General features: G+C 44.1%; 1 protein-coding gene across 1 annotated transcript in view; it reads right to left on the bottom strand.

Moving 5' to 3' along the window:
• dhx29 (DEAH (Asp-Glu-Ala-His) box polypeptide 29) overlaps positions 1-13,639 on the bottom strand; it is a 140,450-nt gene that overhangs the window by 112,697 nt on the left and 14,114 nt on the right. The window contains exons 2-3 of the mRNA XM_072571611.1: positions 12,985-13,064; positions 3,085-3,198 (exon numbers count right to left, since the gene is read on the bottom strand). Coding sequence (XP_072427712.1) covers positions 3,085-3,198; positions 12,985-13,064 — 194 coding nt within the window. The remainder of the gene's footprint in view (positions 1-3,084; positions 3,199-12,984; positions 13,065-13,639) is intronic.

Here is a 13,639-nt window from a genome sequence, read left to right as displayed (position 1 = left end):
GAACAGTTCATCCACTTTACCAACATCTTCCACCCCGACCTCAAATTCACCTGGACCATCTCAGACTCCTCCCTCCCCTTCCTAGGCCTTTCCATTTATATCTCGGGCGACCGAATCAACACGGACATTTACTATAAACCGACCGATTCCCACAGCTACCTAGACTGCACCTCCTCCCACCCTGCCCCCTGTAAAAACGCCATCCCATATTCCCAATTCCTTCGCCTCCGCCACATCTGCTCCCAGGAGGACCAGTTCCAAAACCGTACAACCCAGATGGCCTCCTTCTTCAAGGACCGCAATTTTCCCCCAGACATGGTCGATGATGCCCTCCACCGCATCTCTTCCACTTCCCGCTCCTCCGTCCTTGAGCCCCGCCTCTACAACCGCCACCAGGACAGAACCCCACTGCTCCTCACCTACCACCCCACCAACCTCCATGTACAGCGTATTATCTGCCGTCATTTCCGCCACCTCCAAACGGACCCCACCACCAGGGATATATTTCCCTTCCCTCCCCTATCAGTGTTCCGAAAAGACCACTCCCTCCGTGACTCCCCCGTCAGGTCCATAACCCCACCAACCCAATCTCCACTCTCGGCACCTTACCCTGCAACCGCAAGAAATGCAAAACTTGCACCCACACCTACCCCCCACTCCCCCCCCTTACTTCCCTCCAAGGCCCCAAGGGATACTTCCATATCCACCACAAATTCACTTGCACCTCCACACATATCATCTATTGCATCCGCTGCACCCAATGTGGCCTCCTCTATATTGGGGAGACAGGCCGCCTACTTGTGGAACTTTTCAGAGAACACCTCTGGGACACCCGGACCAACCAACCCAACCACCCCGTGGCTCAACACTTCAACTCCCCCTCCCACTCCACCAAGGACATGCAGGTCCTTGGACTCCTCCATCGCCAGACCATAGCAACACTACGGTTGGAGGAAGAGCGCCTCATCTTCCGCCTAGGAACCCTCCAACCACAAGGGATGAACTCAGATTTCTCCAGTTTCCTCATTTCCCCTCCCTCCACCTTGTCTCAGTCAAATCCCTCGAACTCAACACCACCTTCCTAACCTGCAATCTTCTTCCTGACCTCTCCGCCCCAACCCCACTCCGGCCTATCACTCTCACCTTGACCTCCTTCCACTTATCACATTTCCAACGCCCCTCCCCCAAGTCCCCCCTCTCTACCTTTTATCTTAGCCTGCTGGACACACTTTCCTCATTCCTGAAGAAGGACTTATGCCCAAAATGTCGATTCTCCTGTTCCTTGGATGCTTCCTGACCTGCTGTGCTTTTCCAGCAACACATTTTCAGCTCAAGCATTTCCCCCACTACCGAAGTTAAGCTAACCCGTTATAATTCCCCATGTTTTGTCTACCCACTTTTTAAAATTGTGGCATTACATTTGCTGTTTTCCAATTTGCTGGAACAGAACAGGCCCAGAGAAAATTACTGGAGGTGCATTTGCAATATCCCCCACCATCTCTTTTAGTACCCTGGGATGCACTTTATTAGGGCCAGGAGACATGTCTACCTGAGTTCCATTAGCTTTCCCAAAACTACAACTTTTGTGATGATGATTTCCAGGTCCTCACATATCTTTGTCTCCTTGTCAATTACTGGCATGTTATTTGTGTCCTCCACTATGAAGACTGACATAAAACACCTGTTCAACGCCTCAGCCATTTCCTCATATCCCATTACTAAATCCTTTTTTCATCCTCTAAAGGACCACTATTTACCTCAGCCACTCTTTTTTGTTTTATATATTGATAGAAACATTTGCTATCTATCTTTATATTCTGAGCTAGTTTACTCTCAATCTATCTTACCTTTCTTTATAGGTATTTTTTGTGCCTTACGATCAAATTAATCCAAATTGTGATTTTGTGTCTTTCCATGGGAAATCTTCTACATAGTGAAAGTCTGTGTCAAGTTTAATTATAGCTTTCTTGTTTCAATTAAACAAACAATAATGGCATCATTCTTGCAGTTGATGAATATTTCACAAGATTTCTTTCAAAAAAGTATATTACTGGAAATTTTGTGGAAAATAACATTTCAAGTGCAATGGTTTGTCCTTTTTTTGTTACTAGAGTTTATATCAACTTATAATACTCACTCATATTCTTTCCCAACTGCTATTGATGTGGAATCAATATCCTGTCCAAATATTGGTATGCTTAATGTTCCACAAACAGAAGGAAAATTTCAGGCAGCTATCACAAAGTTAGATATCTATTTCAAATTTAATGACTCGCAGCTTTCTTACACTGGGTGCAGAAAAAAGATTTCCCATTTATAGATTGTGTAGTCCCAACAGTTATTCATGTGTCTTAGTACATCTATAAACATTTCTGGATATGAAATAAGTTGTGTTGTTTGGACAATACAATTGGCTTTAGGAGGTGTTTATTTGGTTTATTTTATGGAGAAAGGTTGAGACAGAAGTGACGAGCGATCTGCTCAAAGCCAATAAGGTAAATATCTTGCAAGACCATTTTTTTAAAAAAAACTGGAACAACTGAAGCAGCCTAAAAATGGGTGAGGTCAAACCCCACAGAACCAGGATTTTTAGTTTTAGCTTTCAGCAGTTGTTGGGGTCTTGAACCTGGACATGGAAACTATTATTTCTCTCTGTCACAACTAAAAGCTGGGGTTCTTTTCAGCTTCTGAAATTGCATGTGAAACAGTCTATTTTACTGACTTTTCCTTTGCCAAGGGTGTGTTTATGGTATGTTACTATATTGGAACAGTTAATTAATAGTAGTTAGGTATTTTGTTAAGCATTTCAATAGAGTTACAGTTAAGCCAATTCTTTTCTTTTTCTTCAGTCTGCTTGTAAACATAAAAGGCGTTTTGCTTAAATTCGAGTAGTTAACAAATTGAATTGTATCTGGAACACAACACCCTCCACCCACCTTTAAAATAAGAAAAGGTTAGGGTCTGGGCTATCTTATTTTGAGGGGAGGTTTGGTCTGGTCCATAACACGTATTATCTGCAAGTGAAAACTAAGGATTCCCTGAAGTGCTTGAAACATTTGCAAATAATTGCTGAAATGGTATTACCTGCAGTTTTTTCGCTGTGAGCCTTCCAGAGATGGTTCCCGATTTGCCATGTTGGGTTTTGAATTGGTTAATCAGTCTTATTATCCTTTGTTCCAGTTCAGATTTAATCACAACCTTTAAAATATAATTAGTTTGTTATTTTTAGTACTTCTTAAGCATGATAACAAATCAACAGATGGAAGTGTGTGTCTCAGGAACATATGTATTTCTTCCCCAGATTTGACATTGTCCGTTTTGATGTTAAAAGCATTTGTAACTGAAAGTGACTCGTGCTTTGCTAAGTGATATGTTGCCATAGAAAGGCTATAAACTAAAGCTAATTAAATAACTAAATTGGTGTTCAATTAAATCAATAACTTCTACAGGATAAAGTGAAAATTAATTTCGAAAAGAGAGCAATAAAAGTATATAAGTCCAACTTTCCATAAAATCAATTATTTGGACAGTAAGAGTGAACTAAAGAAGCATTTCTGTTAACCGTAACCCCCTCCGCAATAAAGTGGCATCAGCCCAAGAGAAGCAGTTGATTGTTGAGACTTAATATTCAAGTAACACATTTCATGATTTAATAGGAGGAAGATTAGAAAAGTGATAGTCACAGAGGATTCGAAACAAACAGAATTTGCAGGCCTGGCAACATCTTGGGAGAGAAAGCAGAGTTGATGTGTTGGATCCAATGACCCTTCTTCAGATCTCACTGTTAGGGATCCTCACAGAAGGAGCAATCACAGTTTGACTGAATTTAAAATACAGATGGAGGGTAAGAAAGTAAAACCCAGTTCCAGTGTCTTGTGCTGAAACAAAGGAGACTACAATAGAATGAAGGAGGGGCTGGCTAGGTAAACTGAGAGCAAAGACCATATGGGATAACTGAGGAACAGTGGAGCACTTTCAGAGTGATTTTTCACAATTCTCAACAAAAATATATATCAACGAAAAGGAAGGACTGTGGCAAAGTGATTATCAGCCATGAATATTTAAAGAAATAAAGAAAGGTATCAAATTGAAAGTTTGTGCATACAAAGTGCCAAAGATTAGTGGGAAACGCCAGGATTGGGAAATCTTTAAAGGTCAACAGGAAGCCATGAAAAGAACTATTAAGAAAGGTAAGATAGATTATGAGAGCAAACTAGTTCACAATTTAAAATCAGAGCAAAACTTTCTGCAAATATATAAAACAAAAAAGATTGACTAAGGTAAACATTGATTCTTCAAAGAATGAGAAGGGAGAATTAATAATGGGAAATGAGGATATGGACAAGGCGTTGAACAGGTATTTTGTGTCGATCTTCACATGGAACACACAAATAACATGCCAATAATTGATGACAAGGAGGCTATGACAGCCGAGGACCTAGAAACAATCATTGTCTTTAAAGACATTGTTTTGGGCAAGCTAATGGGGCTAAAAGGTAGACAAGTCTCCTGGCCTTAACGGAATGCATCACAGGGTACTAAAAGAGATCGTGGGTCAAAATAACAAATGCACTTGTGGTAACTTGCCAAAATTCATTGGACGCTGGGGCAGTTCCAGCAGAGTCAATAACACCAATTGTGACGCCACTGTTTAAATAAAAGGAATTGACAAAAGGCAGGTAACAATGGCGGGAGTAACTATGACGTTTTGACGTATCTTTGGTGCAGAGTTGGTGTCGTGCTTCCTCGTTGGCCCCGCTGGTAAGCTCAGTAGCCCTGGCTGCTGAATGACAAAATGACAGAGAAAAAGTGCGAGACAGCTGTGGTCAACGCAGACCTGATATCTCTGTATCACTTTCAAAAAAATCATGCGTTTTCCATTTCCAGTGGAGCAGTCCGGCTTGGAAGTGTCCCGGATAAACAACCTCCCACGGCCTCATCCACAACTGCGAGCTGTGTTAAGTCATCAAGTCGTAAACGTGCCTGCTTAACATAACCAGCAACAAAGTTCATCTCGATTCAAACCGAGACTGCGACCTTGAGACGATACCTCCTGCCTTATGTGGAGCTGAGCCCCGCCACCCCTCCCAGGGAGCCAGCTCGCCCAGTAATGGATGACATAGATAATGTTGGAGAAGGAACTATGAAGGTGGCCCACCCTCTGGACGGGGCAAGCATAACTACCCAAACATTCTACAACAAGTTATCAAAATTCGATATAGTGCACAGACCATACGGCTAAAGAGACTGAAACTGAGACTAGTGATATAACAACTGAGACATCTGCCTTTATGGAAGGAGTAGTGATCAAACCAGTATATGACTGGATATCTGTGCCAGAGGTAATTATCCACTACCCAGTCGATAGGCTTTATGCAAGAATTGTGACAGCCTCTTCCCCATTGTGAGCCGGTTTAAGACCAATATGACTAAGGTGCACAAAATCAAGAATATCCAAACAAAATGTTCACGCTGTAACAAAGCAGGAAAGTAGCTCCTGCCATTACCCAAAATGCAAAGGTAAAAAACCCCCGCCCCAACAGGGAACTTTGCACGCAGCGCGTGTGACCAACTCAGTCGGGACTTGGTCAACACGAGAGGCACCAACACCCTGGTCTATGGTATGAAAAACACCTCAAAACTACACTCAAGGTCAAGGGCAAACCAGGGAGAAGTGATCGCGTATGGTCACAGGTGGCAGTGGCACTCCTGAGGGAATGAGAAGTAAGATTTACAGGATACAAATTTATTAATAAATCGATTGCCAGCATCCTTAAAACAAAAATACCCTAGCAAATCTCAGATAAGCGCAGGACCCTTGCAAACACATCGACGGAGGTCCAAACCCCAAACAAGTCAACCATAACTCACATGAATCGGAGGGGGAGAACATCTGGGAAAATGCCAATGATCAAAACACGCGCCAAAGAGCCAGCTGAAGAACACTGGCCTCAATCCTTAAGTATAGGGACGTAGATGACCAGTTAACACAAGCTGAGGAGCTCTTGAGCACAAGGAACGACCTGGACACTCTTGCCCTAGGGGTAGGACTGATGGAAGAAAGTATTACCGATCAACTAATGAACAGTAGGGAGAGACAGAAAAAAATGAAAGAAGCCTCAAAAAGACCAGGCTAAAAAATACAAAAAGACTGGTAACAATATCGGGGCAAAGAAAATATGGGCAGCAAGTAGAGTGCTATTTAGAGCGACACAGGAGCTCTACAAAATCAAACGGCGCCAGCTAGCTCGCGAGATCATGGGGGCGCCGACCTCATCTGCTTGTCCTCTCAAAAGAGGAACTGGAGGCATATATCTGAGAGAAACTGTCAATACCAAACCAGAAATCAAATATCAGTAAGTATGCCCCATACACTGGGAATGTAGATGACCGATCCTTGATGAAACCCATAGAGGTAGAAGAGGTGGAGACAGCCATCAAGGGGATAGACGAGCACAGTGCCGCGGGACCAGACAACCTGAAACTGAGTGATATACGATCAATCCATGAGAAGGGGGAAACTCATCTACCCCGCCTCTTCTCCCTATGGTTCAAATCAAGCAGAATACTCAAATCCCTGAAAAAGAGTTGGATGGTCTTGATTCCTAAGTGCGAGGTTAAAGACCTCCTGAAAAACATTGACAACTGGCAGCCGATAACTATTGGTCCAATTCTGCTACAACTGTTCATGAAATTAATGGCAAAGCACCTCAGTGAAACAGTCTAAATTAACAACACGCAAAGGGGATTCTTAGCAGCCACTCCCGGATGCAATGAAAACATGGTCATTCTCGAAAACATCATGAAGGGAGCAAATCATAACTGCGAGGACCTCACAGTTGTCTTGTTGATCTGGTGAATGCGCTCTACTCAGTTGGGCACAAGCTACTACTGAAAACTTTACAAAGAGCACAACTTCCCAAAGCCTTTGCAGGTCTGATCAAAGATCTCTACACTAGCAACAAAACAGTGGTGGAAGGGAACGGTAAATGTACCACCCCTACAAACATTGAGAGGGGCGTAAAGCAACATTATTTAACATCGCTCTGGATCCTCTGGTATGCTCCCTGGAGAAGGCCAACTCAGGGGTCGCCATGCCCCGTGGCGGCAGAGGAGTCAACTGTTTGACTTTGGCCTTCGTGGATGACATAGCCCTTCTGAGGGACTCCCACACCGAAACGGCGAGGAATCTGAAGCTGCTTCAGTCATACTGTGACCATACAGGTCTCAGTATTAACATCTTGAGGACAAAGGGCTTCCACTGTATGTTTAAGAGGAAGACCTTCTTATACAACCACTTCGATAACTCGAAACCGCGAAATGAATCCATAGCCGATATACGCCCAGATGACATGAAGTAGTATCTGGGTGCCTGTATCAATCAGTGGGCAGGTGTGTCAGAAGGAGAATCGGAGGAGAAGCTTAAGACCTGGGTTAAAAGAATAAAGGCAGCATCTCTCCAACCAAGGCAACGGCTGGAAATCCTTAAAATGCACATCATCCCCAGACTGCATTTCCATCTGACCCTATCCAAAGCATCTCAATGTACACTTATAAAACTGGACCAGATCATCCATAATGCCACAAAAGAATTCCTCCACCTTCCACCTCATACCACTGATGGAGTCCTGTATGCCAGCAATAGGAACGGCGGTCTTGGAGAACCAAAACTTGAGATGCAAATTCCATCCACAATTGTCTGCAAACGCGAGGCACTGGAGACATCCAGTGATGTGATAATTCGGGCGTCCTTTCAGTAAAAAAGGACAATGCAACACAGACACCATTGCAGGACCGCACGAAAGTCCCTAAAGAAATTGAAGGTTTCCTACCTAGCAGCCAAAATGGCCATCATGCCAGCACTCCAGGAGACAGATGTCAAGCGACAGAAACCACCCAACAGGTATGCAGGATGGAGAGAATGGGAATTTGGAAAGTGGCAAAAGCTGGAATGCCAAGAGGCATGCATCCAGTACTTCAGACATGACAAAATCTCTAACTCATGGCTGAAATCAGCAATTCATAAGAAATCCTCTGTTTATAAACAAACAGTTTGCTCTTGCGGTGTAATCTATACTCGACAAGAGCCACCCTATCAAGGGGAAGACCGAATAGAAACAAAATTTGCCGAAGCTGTGAAACGGGAGTCAGGACCATCTCACACATTTCAGGATGCTGCCCATTTATCAAAAATGCTTGGATAAAATGCCATAATAAGATAGCTGAACAGCTGCAAAAGCACATCAGTAAGTACAGCTAGACATTGTACATTGAGCTCAGGTTGTTTGCAAAAGATGGCTCACTACAGAAACCCAATCTCATATTCAAGAAAGATCGAAAGATCGCGGTAGTGGATGTCACGGTGCGGTACAAGAATGACAGCAAAGCTCTGGAAATGGCATAGCCTGAGAAATGAGAGAAATATAAACACCAAGATAACGGAATGACAGGGGGCTCGGAACCCAAGTACTTTGGCTTCATGATGGGCGCACGAGGCAAGTGGCTGGGCCTGAATAACAGCCTCATGAAGTATCTCAGCATAGAAAGATTTGAAACCTTTGCCCAAAAGACATCAAGACTCACATTTTCACTGACACTCGAAGTATTACAACTCTTCAGTGATAAATGAGCAAACTACTGCTAACTGGCTCTGGCCGGAGACTAGGATTAAAAAAAATGAAATAAAAATAAAAATAAAAATAAAAAACAGGGGCGCCGATCCACCTACACCACGATCAGTCAGACCCCAGACTGGTGGAGGACTACCAATACCCGAGCCTCGTATAACACCTGTACCACCCTGGTGCTTGGTCTGTGGTGATGCTACAGAGCCCAAAACGTTGACAGGTGACATAAAGACATGAAAAAGGCACTGTTGCGAGTGTTTCAAAATAGGCGAAAGTGAGGACTGCAGATGCTGGAGATCCGAGTCTAGATGAGAGTAGTGCTAGATAAGCACAGCAGGTCAGGCAGCATCTGAGGAGCAGGAAAATCGACGTTTCGGGCAAAAGCTCTTCATCAGGAATGAAACAGGGTGCCTCCGGGCTGGAGAGATAAATAGGAGGTGGTGGGGCTGGAGAGAAGGTAGCTAAGAGTGCAATAGGTGTATGGAGATGGAGATGAAGGTGATAGGTCGGAGAGGAGGGTGGAGTGGATAGGTGGGAAGGAAGGTTGGCAGGTAGGATAGGTCACGAGGATAGTGCTCAGCTGGCAGGTTGGAACTAGGGTAAGGTGGGAGGAGGGGAAATAAGGAAACTGGTGAAGTCCACATTGATGGCCTGGGGTTGAAGTGTTCTGAGGCGGAAGATGAGGTGTTCTTCCTTGAGGCATTGGGTTGTGAGGGAGCAGCAGTGGAGGCGGCCCAGGACCTGCATGTCCTCAGCAGAGTGGGACGGGGAAGTTGAAACATTCGGCCACGTGGCAGTGGGGTTGATTGGTGCGGGCATCCCAGAGATGTTCCCTAAAACGCTCTGCAAGAAGGCATCCAGTCTCCCCAATATAAAGGAGACCGCATCGGGAGCAACGGATACAATAAATGACATCGGTGGATGTGCAGGTGAAACTTTGACGGATGTGGAAAGCTCCTTTGGGCCCTTAGATGGAGGTGAGGGGGGAGGTGTGGGCACAGGTTTTGCAATTCCTGCTGTGGCAGGAGGGGAGGGTGTGAACTAACCAGGTAGTCACAGAGGGAACGGTCTTTGCCGAAAGCGGAAGGGGTGGGGAGGGAAATATATCCCTGGTGGAGGAGTCCATTTGGAGGTGGTGGAAATGTAAGCAGATGGTGCGGTTTATGTGGAGGTTCAGAGGGTGGAAGGGGAGGACCGGGGGGTTCTGTCCTTGTTGCGTATGGAGAGGTGGGGTTTGAGGGCGGAGGTGCAGGACGTGGATGAGATGTGTTGGAGGGCATCTTCAACCACGTGGGAAGGGAAATTATGGTCTTTAAAGGAGGAGGCCATCTGGTGTGTCCTGTGGTGTAACCGGTCCTCCTGAGAGCAGATACGGCAGAGACAGAGGAATTGGGAATACGGTATAGCATTTTTGCAGGAGGTAGGGTGGGAAGAGGTGTAATCCAGGTAGCTGTGGGAGTCGGTGGGTTTGTAAAAAATGTCAGTGTTAAGTCGGTCGTCATTAATGGAGATGGAGAGGTCCAGGAAGGGGAGGGAGGTGTCAGAGATGGTCCAGGTGAACATAAGGTAGGGGTGGAATGTGTTGGTGAAGTTGATGAACTGCTCAACCTCCTCACGGGAGCATGAGGTGACGCTGATGCAGTCATCAATGTAGCGGAGGAAGACGTGGGGAGTGGTGCCGGTGTAACTCCGGAAGATGGACTGTTTTACAAAGCCAACAAAGAGACAGGCATAGCTGGTGCGGGTGCCCATGGCTACCCCTATTGTCTGGAGAAAGTGGGAGGATTCGAAGAAGAAGGAGATGCCCTCCAATGCATCTCATCCACGTCCTGCACCTCCACCCACAAACCCCACCCCTCCAACCTCAACAAGGACAGAACCACCTGGTCCTCACCTTCCACCCCGCCAACCTCCACATTAACTGCATCATCCGCCGACATTTCCTCCATCTCCAAACAGACTCCACCACCAGGGAAATATTTCCCTCCCAACACCTTTCCGCAAAGACTGTTCTCTCCGTGACTGCCTGGTCAGGTCCACACCCCCAACAACCCACCCTCCCCTTCTGGTACCTTCTTCTGCCACCACAGGAATAGCAAAACCTGTGCCCACACCTCCCCACTCACCACCCGATGCCTGGACGAAGACCGCCTCATTTTCCGTCTCTGAACACTTCAACTCCAGGCCATCATTGTGGCAAAGATCACAGATAACACTAAGCTGAGAGGTAAAGAAAAGTGTGCAGAGGACAAGCAAAGTCTGCAAAGGGATATAAACAGGACAAGTGAATGGGCAAGGGACTGATATATGGAGTATAATGTTGGAAACCATGAAGTCATCCATTCTGATAGGAATAACAGCAAAATGAACTATTATTTAAATGATGAAAAAGTGCAGCATGCTGCTCTGAAGGTGGACCTGGGTGTCCTTGTGCATGAATCACAAAAGATTATTTGCAGGTGCAGCAGGTAATTCAGACAAATGGAATATTGTCCTTCATTGCAAGAGGAATGGAGTATAAAAATATGGAGGTTATGTTGCAGCTCTATAGGGTGCTGGCGAGGCTACATCTGGAGTACTGTTAAAAGCAGGTAAGAAAAGCAAGAAAGAAGTATAGCGATACTGACTGAGGAAAATATTATGGTGCTGGAAAGGATGTTTTTGATGGGTCAGGAACAGAATCTATTTGGTTAGAGCTAAGAAAGAGAGGATAGGTTACACTGTTGGATATAATCTATAGACCAAGAACTGTACAATACCATTAACAAAGAGCAGAAAGTGATGAGTTTCAGAAACGTGTTCATATGAATTTTCTTGACTCTAAGTTTTCAGCCAATCGAGAAAGGAGAATTATTAGTGGAGCATGTTCTGAGGGACAAACACGTCAATTATCATAATGCTATTGCCAAAATGTTTGTGTTATCATAAGATTTACAGTAGCTCTCTAAAGGACAAGGAACAAGCTAAAAACACTGAAGTGAAGGAGGGCAAATTTCAGTGGGACGAGAATGGAACTATTGTAGGTAAACTGAAATGCAAAATTATTAGGTAAAAGGTTGCCAGCCTAAACAGTTGATAAATCATGAGGCATTGGAAGAGTCTGAGGTAGGTCATGGTGCAAATAAGAGGTAGTGACCATAATTTTCTGGTGCTCCTTACACTCAAGGATTACGCCAGAAAATTGTAAATATTTATTCCAAAATGTGTGCAAAAACAAATCTAGCAACTAACCAGTACTTTAACATTTGGTCCTGGATTATCCTTTCTACAATTAGCAGTCATTGGGATAATTGTGGATTTTTAAGGAAAGCCATCACATGTTTATGAAAGGTGAATCACATTTAACTTTTTGATGAAGACCCAATAGACAGGTGATGAACATAAGAGCAGCTCACCAACTCGGAATTCTTGAGCAAGCAACTTGGCTCCAGTCTCCCTGCCAGTGCTTATCTACCACCAACAAGAAATATCCACAATGAGCGTGATCATATACTCTCCACTTGCTGAGATGAGTGCAGCTCCAACAATGCTCAACAAGCTCAATACCATCCAGGACAAAACATCCAATTTGATTGGCACCCTATCCATCGTCTTCACCAATCACTCCCTCCACCAACAATGCACAGGAGCACAGGTGTGCACCATGTGCACGATGCACTGCAGTAACTTACCAAAGCTCATATGACAGCATTTTTTAAAGCCATTAAGAACAAGAGCAGCAGAGACATGGGAATATCACCACCTCAGCAAGTTGCCTATCATCTTGAAGACTATACTTGTTTCCATGCTGTATGACTCAATGACTCTGGGGCAATACGGTGGCTCAGTGGTTGGTGCTATGAGACAGCAGTGCTAGAGACCTAGGTTTGATTCCAGCCTTGGGTAAATGTCTGTGTGGAGCTTGCACATTCTCCCAGTGTCCCACAATTCAAAGATGTGCAGGTTAGGTGAATTGGCCATGCTAAATTGCCAATTGTATTCAGGTATGTGCAGGTTAGGCGCATTAGTCAGGGGTAAATGTAGATTAATGGGGAGGGGAATGGGTCTGGGTGGATTACTCTTGGGACGGTCGGTGTGGACTTGCTGAGCTGAAGGGCCTGTTTCCACTTTGTAGGGATTCTATGATTCTAAGAAATTGGCCATCTATCATTAGTGTCAAGACAAAATCCTGGAACTTCATTCCCAACATCACTGTAGGTATCCCCACACCCTAAGGAGAGTAGTGGCTCAAGAAAGTAACTTGCCACCTTCTTCTGCAAGAAATTAGAAATGGATAATAAATGGTCCAGCCAATACTGCCTATATTCTGTGAAAGATAGAATAATAATTCAAAAGTTAAAAATATGCACATGATCACCTTAGGAATGGATCTATCCAAATTTCCAGCAGTATTCAATTCATTAGAGGATGCTGTGCCAAAGCTATATGTCTTTGGGCCTAAAAACAAAGAGAAGAAAAGTATTAGTTGAACTCAGAAAATATAGTCCAGTGGATTGGATTTCGATTACAACAGTGGTTCCAAAGATAAAATATACCACTAGAACAGATTTCCTGTCACACGCTACAAAAAAAAAGTGAAGGAATTCTCCAATAACTTAAAATAATGGCCTCAAAGTTTGCAGCTCTGCAAGTGATGATGAATTAACTAATTCGATGTTAAGTAAAGCTTTTAAGCCTTGAAGACACATAAATGAACATTTTAGCAGTAATGACTAACAGCAAAAAGTGCTGCCATTCTCATCTTCGCCTTTCACAAATTAGCTTACGCACACAAAAAATTCCATACACCATTTCACCCGTTACCTATCTCAAGTTTACTCGCCTGGTGATTTGAGGAAAAAACATACTTGCAGACATAAAAAAAAATGAAAAAGCAACTCAAAAAATAAAACTGATGTTAATACAAAACTGTATTTCTGATGCAAAGTGCACACTGCACATTTTATAAGTGGTATGTTTCATGTGGGCCCACATCATTATTACATGGAGAACCATTAGGGATAATGTGACAA

This window comes from Chiloscyllium punctatum, chromosome 1, assembly GCF_047496795.1.
Source record: "Chiloscyllium punctatum isolate Juve2018m chromosome 1, sChiPun1.3, whole genome shotgun sequence".
NCBI lineage: Eukaryota > Metazoa > Chordata > Chondrichthyes > Orectolobiformes > Hemiscylliidae > Chiloscyllium > Chiloscyllium punctatum.
The sequence above is the reverse complement of the archived record's forward strand: the minus strand, read 5'-3'. Positions and strand labels throughout refer to the sequence as shown.